General features: G+C 38.8%; 1 protein-coding gene across 2 annotated transcripts in view; it reads right to left on the bottom strand.

Annotated features, from left to right (window-relative positions):
* Positions 1-13,769, bottom strand: part of LOC135780886 (anoctamin-9) — a 44,938-nt gene extending 31,169 nt beyond the window's left edge. Inside the window, exons 1-6 of one of the 2 annotated variants that reach the window (XM_073813269.1) lie at positions 13,531-13,769; positions 12,451-12,525; positions 10,874-10,996; positions 10,373-10,512; positions 203-252; positions 28-95 (exon numbers count right to left, since the gene is read on the bottom strand). In XM_073813269.1, the coding sequence (XP_073669370.1) occupies positions 28-95; positions 203-252; positions 10,373-10,512; positions 10,874-10,996; positions 12,451-12,525; positions 13,531-13,560 (486 nt within the window). In that variant the 5' untranslated portion in view covers positions 13,561-13,769. The remainder of the gene's footprint in view (positions 1-27; positions 96-202; positions 253-10,372; positions 10,513-10,873; positions 10,997-12,450; positions 12,526-13,530) is intronic. The other variant, XM_065291180.2, reaches the window with a different exon arrangement.
* Between the last annotated feature and the right edge of the window lie 83 nt (positions 13,770-13,852).

Raw genomic sequence — 13,852 nt, 5'->3', positions numbered from 1 at the left:
AGTTTAAAAAAAAGGCTGCGTGCCAACCTCATGTAAGCAGAAATGAGTCTCAAAAACGTTTTGTTTCATGAGATCTGGCAGATATTCTGATACACCTAGAAAATGGGTAGAGGAAAGACTTGATATTAACTTCTAGAGAAACCATTCACATGCTTAGACATCAATAATGTGTAATGTGCAGTAAGCAAGATGCATTACTCACCGTCTGAATTAATGCTGGTGTGATGCAGTATAAAATCAACAATACGAATCCTGAAACAGAATCAATCAATAGCAATAATGAATGACCTCTTCTACTGAATTATTTAAATGTATGTATGTATGTCTTGTATCTGTGTTTTAAGTTGGTTGACACGTCATTAATTTTTTACTTCTTGTCACTTTCTGTTGTAGTCACGGTTCATGTTTGTTTGTAATTTTGTCATTGTTGCCCCACCCTAACTGTGTGTCCCTTGTTCACTTTGATAGTCTGTGTATAAATACCCATATTAAATGTGCGTATGTGTGTGCCTTTTTATGATATTCCATATTCCCAGATTGCTTATGGGTTCATTAAACACAAGATCTGGGGCCTGTACCATAAAACTGCTTTAGAAAAGTTCAGTTTGTGTCAACCCTGAGTTTTGGGTACCATGAAAGTAGGTTGGTTTTAAGCGGTGTTCGTCACCATAGTAACTTGCTTAACTTGGCTAACCTGTTCTTAAGCTGTGTTTTAGTGAAGCAATTTCTTTGTGTAATAAATATAACTGATAGTTTTTTGGATGTATACATTATGTTTTGCTGTCTATAAAGCACAACTGTTGCTCCAAGGGGATTAATAAAGCCCTGAACTAAACTGAGTTTGCATGTTCTCCCTGTGTCAGTTTGGGTTTAATCCGGCTACTCTGGTTTCCTCCCAAAACATTCAGGTTAGGTGAATTGAAAACTTGTGGTTGGATTAACCAATTCTCGCCATGAATATAGTAGAGCTGTCTAACAACAATCTGTCACGAGTCTAATCATTTGCAGAATAAAAGTTTTTATTTACATATTAAATGTGTGTGTAATGAGTATAATAATTATGTATATGTAAGTGCACACACATGCATGTATATATTTAAGAAATATTTGCATCTGTATAAACATTTGTATATTTACATTTCATTTATATCATATAAATATAAATATTTATTATATCAATATATATTTTTCCTTAAAATTATACATAGATGTGTTTTTATTTATATATACACCATATTTGTTGATGTACTGTGTATAATAATTATGTAAACAAAAACTTTTATTCTGCAAACGAATAGTCGTGACTTATCATTAGGCAGCACTGGAATACAGCAATAGCCATAGATGCTGGAATGACGTTCAAAATAAACAAACAAATAATCAATATGGCAACAGCACTGAGCAACTTTGTTTTGGACAGACAATGATGTATGTTTATTTTTACAGCTGACCCTGGACTGTAAACTTAGTTGGAAACGTGTTAATAAACTCATTTGACCACGTTTACATGCACACCAAAAATGCGATTATTTCCAATAAGGCGCGTAAGGTCTTAATCGCAGTAAGATGTTTACATGACTGGAGCTAACCTCTTCACTCCGGTTTACATGCAGTTTTTATTTTCGGATTATTCACACAAAGTTCAATGCAGAGCACAAATGATGAACTCACATATATGGTCCACTGTTTTAATTTACTTACGTTAAATGACAAACACGTTGTTATAGATGTATTTCATTATCCGGTGCCGTGATGAAGATATAAATATGACAGTGCCTGTAAAGGGCGTTCACATGATATAAAAATATAGTTTTAAAAATCGTTTCATATTAAAGATAATAGCAGAGCTCACACAACAACTATAACGATAGCGATTTTGGCACATGATGAACGATAAACCATTGACAGCCAATCAAATCTATTTGAACTTGAAGTGCACACGCACTTAAAATGCAGCAGAAAGCTCATTCATTGCTGAGGTTTATAACATAAAATTCCCTCAGGTATCCAGCGCTGATGCTGTGAAATTTTTCTACCACACTGACTACGCCAAAAGGTATGGTATTATTACACAAACTGTAATATACTGTGATATTTTACCGAAGAAAGTAGACAGACACGCTTATTGCAATGATACTTAGTTCTTTACTGAAAACTTCCGGGTTAGCGGGGAAACCCCTTACACAACAAAATGGGAGTGGCTAAACGTGCCAATCACTCAGCACATCTATTACACTCCTTCCCCTTAAGACTTAAACATCTTCTTTTTAGAAATAAACAATTTAACATACATCTCACAACAGGGCAAGAACAATACCACCATTGTTACAATTAGCCTTGTTTAAGTAACATTTACTTAACTTGTTGGTTTGTTGTCCTTAGACATAAAACACTAGCACTCGAAAACACATATATCACCATAACTTATAAGTCTAGCTTCTTTGGAGCAGTACGAACCCTCTGTGGATATCTACGAACTGCCTCAGCAGAGGGTGTTTCACTCACTGGTTCATGTGTCATCAAAGGCTCTGGATTTTCAGATATCTCAGGCTCATTTATTTGCATGGAGCTGTCTCTGACTATAGGAAAGTTCATAGCTCCCCTACTGTCATCTGTGACACTTGGATTTGGGTTCTCTGGCTTCTCATGCACAGGAAATCCTTCAGCAAAGTTTCTTTGCAACATCTGGTCCACATGCACAGTACGCCTTCTTTGACCCTCCTGCACACAATAACCCACAGGGCCCTTCCGCTCAATCACTGTTGCACTGTTCCATTTTTCTTGTCCTCCTCTGAAATTTCTGACTCGTACCGGTTCTTCCTCCACATAAGATCTTAAAACTTTTTTTCCTCTGTCATGCTGTTTCTTTTGTTCCTGCTGTTTTTCTTGAACATGCTTAGCAAGATCAGGCTTCAACAGAGAAAACCGTGTTCGGATGTGGCGCTTAAGAAACAGCTCCGCTGGTGTTTTTCCTGTGACTGTATGAGGTGTACTACGGTACATTATCAAGAAATTTGCCAATTTGTGCTTAAGTGAAAGTACCTGTTTGCCCTGATTTCCAACCACACTTTTTAGAAGTGATTGTTTCAGTATTTGAACCGACCTTTCCGCAGCACCGTTTGAGGCTGGATGATAGGCAGGCACTCTGGTATGCTTTATACCATTTCTCTTTAGGAACTCGGTGAACTCCAAAGAAATGAGCTGTGGTCCATTGTCAGACACCACCTCCTCAGGTAACCCGTAAGCTGCGAAGAACCCTCGGAGTGCATCAATGGTCAGTGAAGAGGTGATTGATGACATTGGAACCACCTCTAACCATTTCGAATGGCTGTCAATCACCACTAAGAAAAACTGCTTATCTTTCTCGGCGAAGTCAATGTGGATCCATTGCCATGGGCGTTCCGGCCATCGCCACGGATAAAGAGGGGCCACAGCAGGCGATTTCTGAACTGCCCGACAGCAATGACAGCTCCGCACCTTCTCTTCAATGCAGCCATCTAAACCTGGCCACCACAGGAAGCTACAAGCCAAGGCTTTCATACGACAGATTCCAGGGTGCTCATTATGAAGTTCGTCCAATAGTCTTAGTCTGTATTTGGGTGGAATTACGACACGCATTCCCCACAGGACACAGCCCTGTTCCTCCGACAGTTCATTCCTGCGTATGAAGTATGGTTTCAAACACTCCTCTGACACATAGTTGGGCCATCCATTTACTGTATAGTTCCACACTTTACACAATGTTGGATCTTTTCGAGTTGCTTGTGCTATGTCATTTGCAGACACAGGGAGCTCATCTAACTGGGAAAAGTAGAAAACATTTCCTTCCTCTCCTATATGGTCTTTGCCCACGGTTGGTAGTCTGGACATTGCATCTGCATTCATATGGTCAGCCGACTTGCGGTACTCAATGTCATAATTATAAGCCATTAGAATCAAAGCCCAACGCTGCATTCGAAGGGCTGCCAGAGTTGGTATCGCTGCCTTTGGACCCAGTATTGCCAGTAGAGGCTTGTAGTCAGTTATGAGAGTGAACTTACGTCCATAGATATACTTATGAAACTTCTTTACTCCATATATGATGGACAGGGCTTCCCGTTCTATCTGGGCATATTTTTTTTCTGTCTCGGTCAATGTACGGGATGCAAAAGCTATTGGGCGCTCTTCTCCATTTTCCATAATGTGGGAAATTACCGCACCAACCCCGTAAGGTGATGCGTCACATGCTAGCTTCAAAGGTCGACTGCCATCATAATGCACCAGTACTGTGCTGCTGAGCAAAAGCTGTTTAGCTTCCTCAAAAGACTTCTCACAAGCAGCTGTCCATTTCCAAGGCTGATTTTGCTTTAACAGGTTGTGTAATGGTTGTAGTCGACTGGATAGGTTTTGCAAAAATCGACCATAGTAATTTAATAAGCCCAGAAAAGACCGAAGCTCCGTCACATTGTTTGGTTTTGGGGCATTAACAATTGCGGTCACTTTTTCCTCAGTTGGATGCAGACCCTCTTTGTCAATGCGGTGCCCCAAATACTCATTTTGTCTTTTTATATGCTCGTCTTTTGAGCTGGCAGTGATAAGAATGTCATCAAAAAAACAGGTGACCTGATCCAGCCCTTGTAGAATTTGGTCAATGACAGCCTGAAAGATTGAAGGAGCACTGGCCACTCCGTAACTGAGACGATGATATCTGTACAGTCCTTGATGTGTATTTATGTTCAGGTATTTTTCTGAGTGTGGGTCTAATTTCAATTGCTGGTATGCATGCGCTAAGTCCAGTTTACTAAACAACGTTCCACCTGCCAGCTTAGCGAACAAATCCTCTGTGTTCGGGAGTGGATATGTTTCCTCTTCCAGGTTCTGGTTTATTGTGACTTTATAGTCACCGCAGATGCGGATGGACTTATCACTCTTAGGCACGACCACAATAGGCGCTCCCCACTCACTTCTTTCTGTCTTGGATATTATACCTGCTTTTTCCAGTCTTTTAAGTTCCTCTTCCACGGCTTCTCGTAATGCATAAGGGACCGGTCTGGCTTTCCGAAAAATTGGAGTTGCATCTTGACGGACTCGAATGGTAGCTTTAAAATCCTTAATTGCACTTGGCTTATCAGAAAACACTTCTGAGTGTCGTCTCAGCACTGCTTTTACTTCTGGATCCGAGATCACTTCAGCTTTCTCCACCATGAAAATGCTTTGCCAATCTAACTGAATCTTCTCCAGCCAATTTCGGCCCAGCAGGGCTGGTCTTTCTCCCTTCACAATAACCAATGGCATAGTCTCCTTTTGGCTTCCATATTGCACTGGTACATTTATGGATCCCAGTAATGGAATTTTCTCACCTGAATATGTAGTTAGCTGTATGCTTGTTTTATTTATGGGTATGTAAGACAGGGACTCTTTGTATGCCAGTTCTGATATCAACGACACTGCTGCTCCTGTGTCCATCTGCATATCCATGCCCTTTCCATCCAATTTCACATTCACCACAATTCCTTTCTGTCCAATAGAGGTTGTATAGACTGTATATTAGGGGTGTCCTCGACTAAGGATTTACATATTCGAATCAGAATTGTCGAATCTTTCCATAGTCGACCGATAGTCGAATCATCTATGTTTGTGTGCATGGGTTGGGAGGGGGCCAGACCAGGTACAAATTGGTAACTTTTATTTTCTTTCACAAGCAGCACACATAAACAACTTTCTGATAAAGTGACCAAAACTGTCTTTCAAGTTATAAACGAAGACAAAACTGACGATGCATTTATATATATATATATATATTTAAGGTCAAATGTAAGGCAACATTTGTTTAATTATTCCTCATAACATTTTAAAGCCACGATCTACAGAACATCACACAAAAATACATTTTGATAACTAAACCTAAAAAAATAACAAAGGTGATCCTGCCTTGGAAACTCCGGCTACAATTCAGTGTTTTTATTTAATTTGGAGATAGCGCGTCAAAGCAGTCATGACCAAAAAAAACCGACAAATGAGAAATGACAAATAATTTGTGATTGTGACTGTAAATGATTAAAACTAATCTTTATATACAATTAATTAAACGTTAATTTATAACAAGAAAAACACTGAAATTAATGATTTTATAGACACTACGCGTTATTATTTAGCACAGAAATACCTGCTTGCTTGCTTTGACTTTGATCATCTCTGTATTCACTTTAGATACAGAAAGACCGGATGATTCTGTATTAACTTTAGATACAGAAAGACCGGATGATATTATTTATTTCAGGAATCTCTTTGCTATCATTTGAAAGTGAACACCGACCCACCATAATATTAAATCACAAGAAAGACATTCGTGTCAGGCAGAAATAGGTTCGGTGCAGATACTTCCGTTTCATCACCGAAACAAAAAAAAACGGCTTACCTGTTTTGACAAGATAACCACTATGTTTTAAATACATTTTAAAAACGTATACTCGTCGAAAAACATCCGTTTTTTAATGTTTAGTTTGATGAACTCCTAAATATGAGACGCAGAGCACCTAGCCCGTTCGGCTAAATTACATGCGCAAGCATGGCCAGCACGCAATAGCGCAACATCGATACAACGAAAAGCTATCCAAAATTTACATACTTAAATTAGATCAGAATTTACGTTTATAATAAATACAATTTTTTAAATAAAATAAGGTCAGAAGTTACAAAGTGCAGAACAAATATGCAAAATGCCTCAAGTGCACGGAAACAAAACACAAGCCAAGTAGTTAAATCAGATAACCCAGAGTGATTTATAAATAAAATAAAATATAGAAATTATTAAAAGAACGAAAGGCATATATAATTTGCCAGCTTTGTCTTTTAAATGTAGAAACAAAGAGACAATGGTTTATTAACATAGAAACCTCTTGGACGTGTAGCCCGGTCACAGGGGTTGTTGGATTTATTAACGCATTTTAAAAATATTTATTGAAAGCTGCTACTTCACATATTATTTGCAGCATTATCATAATATGCAGTATATTAATATATTGTGAGAAAGCTGTTATATGTGAAATCAGATAATGTGTGCACATATACGGCCAAAATTGAATGATCCTCATTTCATAACACATCTGCGACGATTTGACTGTGAGATTGGTAGTCGAATCAGGCTTCTCCTATCGATGCATCGAATCTTCGACTATTCGGGGTCACCCCTACTGTATATACTCCAAATAACTCCAATTCCTCATCTTTTCCTTCATTACCACTTTCTGCTTCCACATATTGTGTCTGTCCAACTGATCTCTTATTCCTACAGGCTCTTGCAATGTGTCCTATTTTGTTACACACATGACATTTTTCATTCTTAAACCTGCAGTCTCGAGCTGAATGCTTTCCAGCACATCTGTAACATTTATAACTTTCTTCTTTTCTTTGGTCTTTCTTTTGGTATTTCCCTTTGTCTGCATCATCTCTTCCTTTAAACTTGCTCTTTTCTCTTCTATGAAAAAGTTTTGCTTCATTCACTGCATTCACTGAATGTAATTCCTTGGTCTTACTCGCAATTTCCAGTGTGTTTTTTGATGCCAGCTCTATGGATGACGCTATTTCGCAAGCCTGGTTGAAAGTTAGATCCTTTTGACTCAGTAATTTGCGTTGCATCGACTCTGAATTTAGTCCGCTCACAAATCTGTCTCTGAGCGCATCATTCAAATACTGCCCGAATTCGCAGTTCACTGTCAGTTGTTTTAAAGCCACTATATAGTCAGCCACGGATTCCCCTTCCTTTTGGTTACGTTTTTGAAACCTAAATCGCTCCGCGATCAGCAATGGTTGGGGTCTGTAATGCGCTAACAGCGCGTCTTTCAGCTCCTTGTATGTTAATTCACTTGGCTTTCTTGGCGTGACTAAGTTTTTTAACAGTCCATATGTCTCTGCCCCGATCACTGAGAGAAACACACTGACCTTTTTTTCATTTGCAACATCATTCGCCAGCAGCCACTGTTCAAAGCGTTCCATGTATGATTCAAAATCCTCCTTTGATTCCTTATATTCATCCACACGGCCAAACTGCATCGTTGCCATGGTTATTAGCCGCTTTTCACTCGTGCCTTGTTCCTTCTCTTAAGATTTCATTACGACAAGTGCAACAAATCGGCAGCTAACAGTTCTTACAAGTCTTTCATCCTCGTCGCCACTGTAATATACTGTGATATTTTACCGAAGAAAGTAGACAGACACGCTTATTGCAATGATACTAATGCTGCGTTCCAGGCAACCGGTAACCCGTAAACTCACGAGTTCAAAACCACGCCTCACGACTCTGAACTGGGAGTACATCGATCTAGTACGAGTTCACGGGTGGGAAGTCACGGGTTTGACCACGACTCACGACCTTATGCGTTCCAGGCAGCCTGTAACTCGTGTTTTTACATCCTTCTACCGGTGAAAGTGCACTGGAACGGCAGTCAAACCCGTGACTTCCCACCCGTGAACTCGTACTAGATCGATGTACTCCCAGTTCAGAGTCGTGAGTCGTGGTTTTGAAGTCGTGAGTTACGGGTTACAGGTTGCCTGGAACGCAGCATTAGTTCTTTACTGAAAACTTCCGGGTTAGCGGGGAAACCCCTTACACAACAAAATGGGAGTGGCTAAACGTGCCAATCACTCAGCACATCTATTACACAAACTACTACATTCATTCAGTTGAGGACATCTGCTGGTTTCCCGCTGTGTAAATGCAACAAGAACAGCATATGTACATATTCAGTGACATGTAAACAATTGCAAAAAAGTTTTTATTACAAGAAATATTCAATATTAGGTAATGCCGCGCTCGTTTTATCGAATTAGCATGAAGTTATCATTATGATGTGGTCACTAATATATTTATCGTTATAATGTCATTTAAAGGTTTTATACACTGCTGTCGTGTTATTTGAGCTGTTTCTGAATGAAGGCAGACTGCTGACAGCGAGTCGTGTTGGCAGAGTTCATGTAAAACTTCCTAATGTCAAGATTAAAACGAATTTGTGCTTAAGGTGCGTGACTAAAACACACGTGCACTTAATTAGTGCGGTATAAATGCGATTAAAGCGTTTACATGGACGCATACTGCGATTATAAACGGCGTACGCCACCTCTTTTAATGCGACTTTACTTATTGCGATTATGAGCTTAATCGCATTATTTTTATCGAATTATTGCGTTTACATGAGGTAAAGTATAATCGCAGTATTGACAAAATCCCATTATAATCGCATTATTAGGGTGCATGTAAACGCGGTCGTTATGGTTGTGAAGTGAAGGTGACGTGATTGTCAAGTATTAGTCTTCGTACTGAAGGTCCGGGAACCATGACTGCCTTGAATGACCAAGGACTGCCCAAAAGCCATATGACTGACACGTTAAGCAACCAATTATATTTAGAGGCTTTGAGATGTCGCCACAATAACAGACCGGTGTGCAACCATCATTTGTGAATGCTCTAAAGTTTAAGATAACAATGGCAAACACGTTAAAATTCCTTCCATACTTTTAAACATGCAGCGTTTGTTACCGATGTAAACATGAAAGCTTTCTTCTTCGATCAGACGGTTTTGTGTTGTGGAGTGACTTAAACTGCAATTCATCGACTGGCCGCTAGAGGCAGGCTCCAAAAGGGAGTCACTCAATCCCCAAAGACCCCCATGTTAAAATGTCTTTACAGTAAAAATTTACAGAAGAAAATAATATGTTTACACACTAGTACAAAAAGTGTTTTTGGTCTAAATAGCTAATTTTGCCCTTCATGGCAACTGTGAGGGGGTTGAATTTTTTTGTAACTGTTTAAAAATATTTTAAGACTTAAAAGTTCTGCATAATTAAAGGCGTGGGCACTTGAGTGACGGGTGAACTGCCACTGCTGTAACTACAGTCGAGCTAGGTGGGCGTGGTTTCAGCAACCAGCCACCTCAGCTTCACCCACGTCCCGCCTCTTTACCCATTTTCAGTTATCCGTGAGTGATGCAACGGCAGGCACTGCCTACTATTGGCCCCAAAACAGCTCTTCACAAACCTATGGGTGACGTCACGTACACTACGTCCACATTTTTTACAGTCTATGATTGCAACACACACATCTCCCAGAAATCCTGTTTAATTCAACCAATCAGAGGACGACTTCGAAATCTGCTGAAGTGTTTCCAACATATGCATCAGACATTTAGCCTAAGGCTGATATTATTCAAGTATGGTAGCACTTACTTAAAATGCATTTAACCGATCTCAGTGAGTAGTGAACGCAAGCATTTTAAGTCGTGAATCACTGCAGCACTCGGGAGGAATTAGGGGAAATTCCATACTCATGGGAACCTGCGATTGAAGCCAGTAAACAACCCCTAAAACTAAAAAAAAAGTATCACAGAGTATATATTACCTGGTTGATTGCGGTATTGTACCCTGCTGCTCACAACTCCAATTACAGGCATCAGACACTTTTAGGAGATACCTGTATGTCTCAAAGATCACTTTTGGTGCTCTGATGCAAAAATACACCTTTTCATCATCTCTGAATTTCTGTCGAAAAAGTAAAAATCATGTCACCATGGAAACCACTTCACCGTTGGTATCGTTCTGCCGCTGGTCGTTTGATAAATCATGTTATCATAAACAAATACAACAGATACGGTATAATAAACACCCCACTATTAAAACTACTGTAGTTACACAATATGTATGTATGCGTTATGTATATAAATATATATTTGTTATAGCTGCAACTGCAAGCAGAAACTGTATCATTACTGCAGAAATCAACATAAACAAAACTTTTGTAGTAAAAGCAATAAAAATAACCAGTTATGGGAAAAATTAATATTAAACAGGGGTATTATATTTTTATACTAAAGTATTAGATCTGTATTACATTGAAACTTACACGTATCATCAATTTCTTGGCTTTCAAAGCATCAATAAAAGCTATCTGTTTCCCACTGTGGTGTTTCTCCTCATCATCAGAGTTTTTTGCAACCAGCACATAATCGAATGACAGAGGGGGTGGCTGGAGAGAAAAAGTCTCGAACATATTATTATCGCTGAAGAAATGTAGTCTGTTTTACATAAATACAACATGTAGCTATAGTTTATATATGAAGGTAATGACATTCCTTGATCTGTGATTTGGAACATAGCTTAAGCTTATATATTGTATGTAGCCTACAGTAAGAGCACACTAACAGTCTGAGGTTTAACATTTATTTCAAATAATTTTATTTAAACAATTATTTAAGCAAAGAAATGTTATGACATAAATTAAAATAATTGGACTGTAACTGTACTATGAAACATTGTTTGTGTCACAGTCCTGTATTGTGTTTCCCCAGTCCATGTCTCTCATTTTGAAGTTCTGCATTCTCTTATTCCATGTTTGTAATTCTGTGTAGTTCTTTTGTTCATTTTGGTCTTCATACTGATTACTTTCCAGGTGTGTCTTGTTATCTTATTAACCCATGAGTATATGGCTGCGTCCGAAAGCTTAGGCAGCTGACTTGTTAAGGCAATGACTTCGGAGAACGGATGCTCCAATCAGGATTTTTGCATCCGATAACGATTACCGATTTGTTATTTTCGTGATCGGCAAATTTAGCGAGTACCGATCGAGTCATTTAAAGCCATTATTGGCCGATACCGATCTGCGGCCGATCAATTGGAGCATCCCTACTTCGGAGGCATGAAGCCAGCTCAGAGAAACGCATTCGGACAGACTTCATAGGCAGCAAAATGGAATTCTGTTTGAAGTATAAACAGAGCACGCCTTTATAATAACTAATCGCATATTTAAAAACTACAATAATTTCTCACTATATATGCAATTAAAAGGTGTAAAAAGTGTAAAAAAAAATTACTTTATTTACACTAAATTTGTGCTCCAGCCACTTTCTTTGCCGCCATTTTATTTTTTTAAACTTGACAAGGCTCGACCAACCACATTCCCTGTGCACGTCCATGCATAGAAATAAGGGACAGGACAATGAAGGTATATCAGGAGTCAGGAAGTAAACCCAACATTGGATTCAGACATGCCTTGGTGCCTTCATTACTTGGGATGCTGCCCCCGAAGTTAGCATTTTAGAGCTTTCGGATGCAGCCTATATATCCCTAGTGTTTCCATTGTGTTTTGTCAGTCTTTGCATGTGAATGTGTCTGGTTTGGATTTGTGTTTTTAGTTTCCAAATTAGAAACGTCCACATGCCACAACGAAAGATACTGGAAACATTAGGGATATATATATATACTCATGGGTAAAAAAGATAACAACACACAACGAGGACCATTGAACAAAAGAACTACACAGAAGTTCAAACATGGACAACAGAATACAGAAGTTCAAATAAGAGACAAAAACAAGACAGGACTGTGACAGTCTGTGATACTCAGATAACATCATTCATCAACTATCAAAACCTAATCACTTTATATTTTGTAATGTGGGCTATGATGTGTTACAGGTCTTACCACTGGTGGCATAGATGGGTTTACAATGCCATTCTCATTTACAACTCCAATCGCCTCTAACAGCTCAATGCTCCCCTGTAACAACAAATCACATGCAGTTCAGAGAAGAACTAAACAAGTCAGATCTCATATTCAAACCTGAATGTCATTGCTGCCCGCCTTATGTGAGTGATGCTTTTGTTTTCATTATTTGATATGCACATCCCAGTTTCCCATTTACACTTGGCTGCATGAAAGTGTCTATTCAAATCTACTACTCCCACACTATTGCGTTAACCAATGTGTATAAATGAATGGATGGATGGATGGATGGATGGATGATAGGCAGTGTATTTTTTGTGTCATTAAACCACAAAGTTGGAAGCTTGCAGTCATCTGCACTCTTATTCTGTGCTGTGGGATTATTGACTGCCAAAGCAAATGAATTTGAAAAAGTACAGTGGAAAAAACCCCTATGCATAGTTTGGAAAGTTCAGTTTTACTTACTTTAGTTCCACTTTCATTCGACTGACTAAGCTCATTTGTAAAACTGTGCTTGGTATTAGTAGCCATTCTTCAATAAAAATACCAGAAGTAACATCACTGTTATGGTTAAGTCTTTTTGTTTTTTGCTTCTTCATAGTAGAGGCTGTTTTTAAGTTCACATACTAAGATAAGTTGTGTCCATTTTTAAACCCACCCATACAAGATTTTTTATATTTCAACAATAGCAAATATGTTTTGGTCTTGGTAAGACCAGACAACATGTGATACTTGATACAGAGGCTGTATCATAGATACTGTGTGCATAGAAACTGTTTGACCATGGTAGCTCAAGGTGACAAGCGCCTGTATTAAAATATTTCAATGTCTCAATACTCGCATTAATGTCACTGTATGGAATGAATTCTCACATAGTGTTTGCAAAGCTAATAATTAATACAATCTGAATTCAAATTAAAGTGTCCAGACGTGATTTAAATACAAAACGAACGTTTTCTTGACACTTAAACAAAAAATTATGAATGGCTAATTCTTATGTGTGTGAAAATGCAGTAACTAAACATGAGTTTTTGTTAATGGTATGGATATTAATCTAACCTGTCTCCTGTGGCCCAATTTACGCTCCATCGCTAAAGTTGGCGCGCGCGCGCGTCCAGGTGAGATGGGTTTGGTGGGCTACAGCGGTCGTGCGAGCTCGTGAACAGCCTTCAATGAAGATGAGCCTTTCAGTCAATCGCCATTACAAACCAAAGAGTTTAACAAAGGGGAAGAATTGTGACTTCCGTGCTGCTGTAATAAACTGGTATGTTTTGATACTGACGAGGCTGCTGGAATGCCGCCGGTTCACTCTCAGCTCTGATGTCACACTGAATTTCAACGAGCATCACTTAAAAAACACGTTCCTTTTATACGTATCCTT

Source organism: Paramisgurnus dabryanus, chromosome 23, assembly GCF_030506205.2.
Source record: "Paramisgurnus dabryanus chromosome 23, PD_genome_1.1, whole genome shotgun sequence".
Classification (NCBI taxonomy): Eukaryota; Metazoa; Chordata; class Actinopteri; order Cypriniformes; family Cobitidae; genus Paramisgurnus; species Paramisgurnus dabryanus.
The sequence above is the reverse complement of the archived record's forward strand: the minus strand, read 5'-3'. Positions and strand labels throughout refer to the sequence as shown.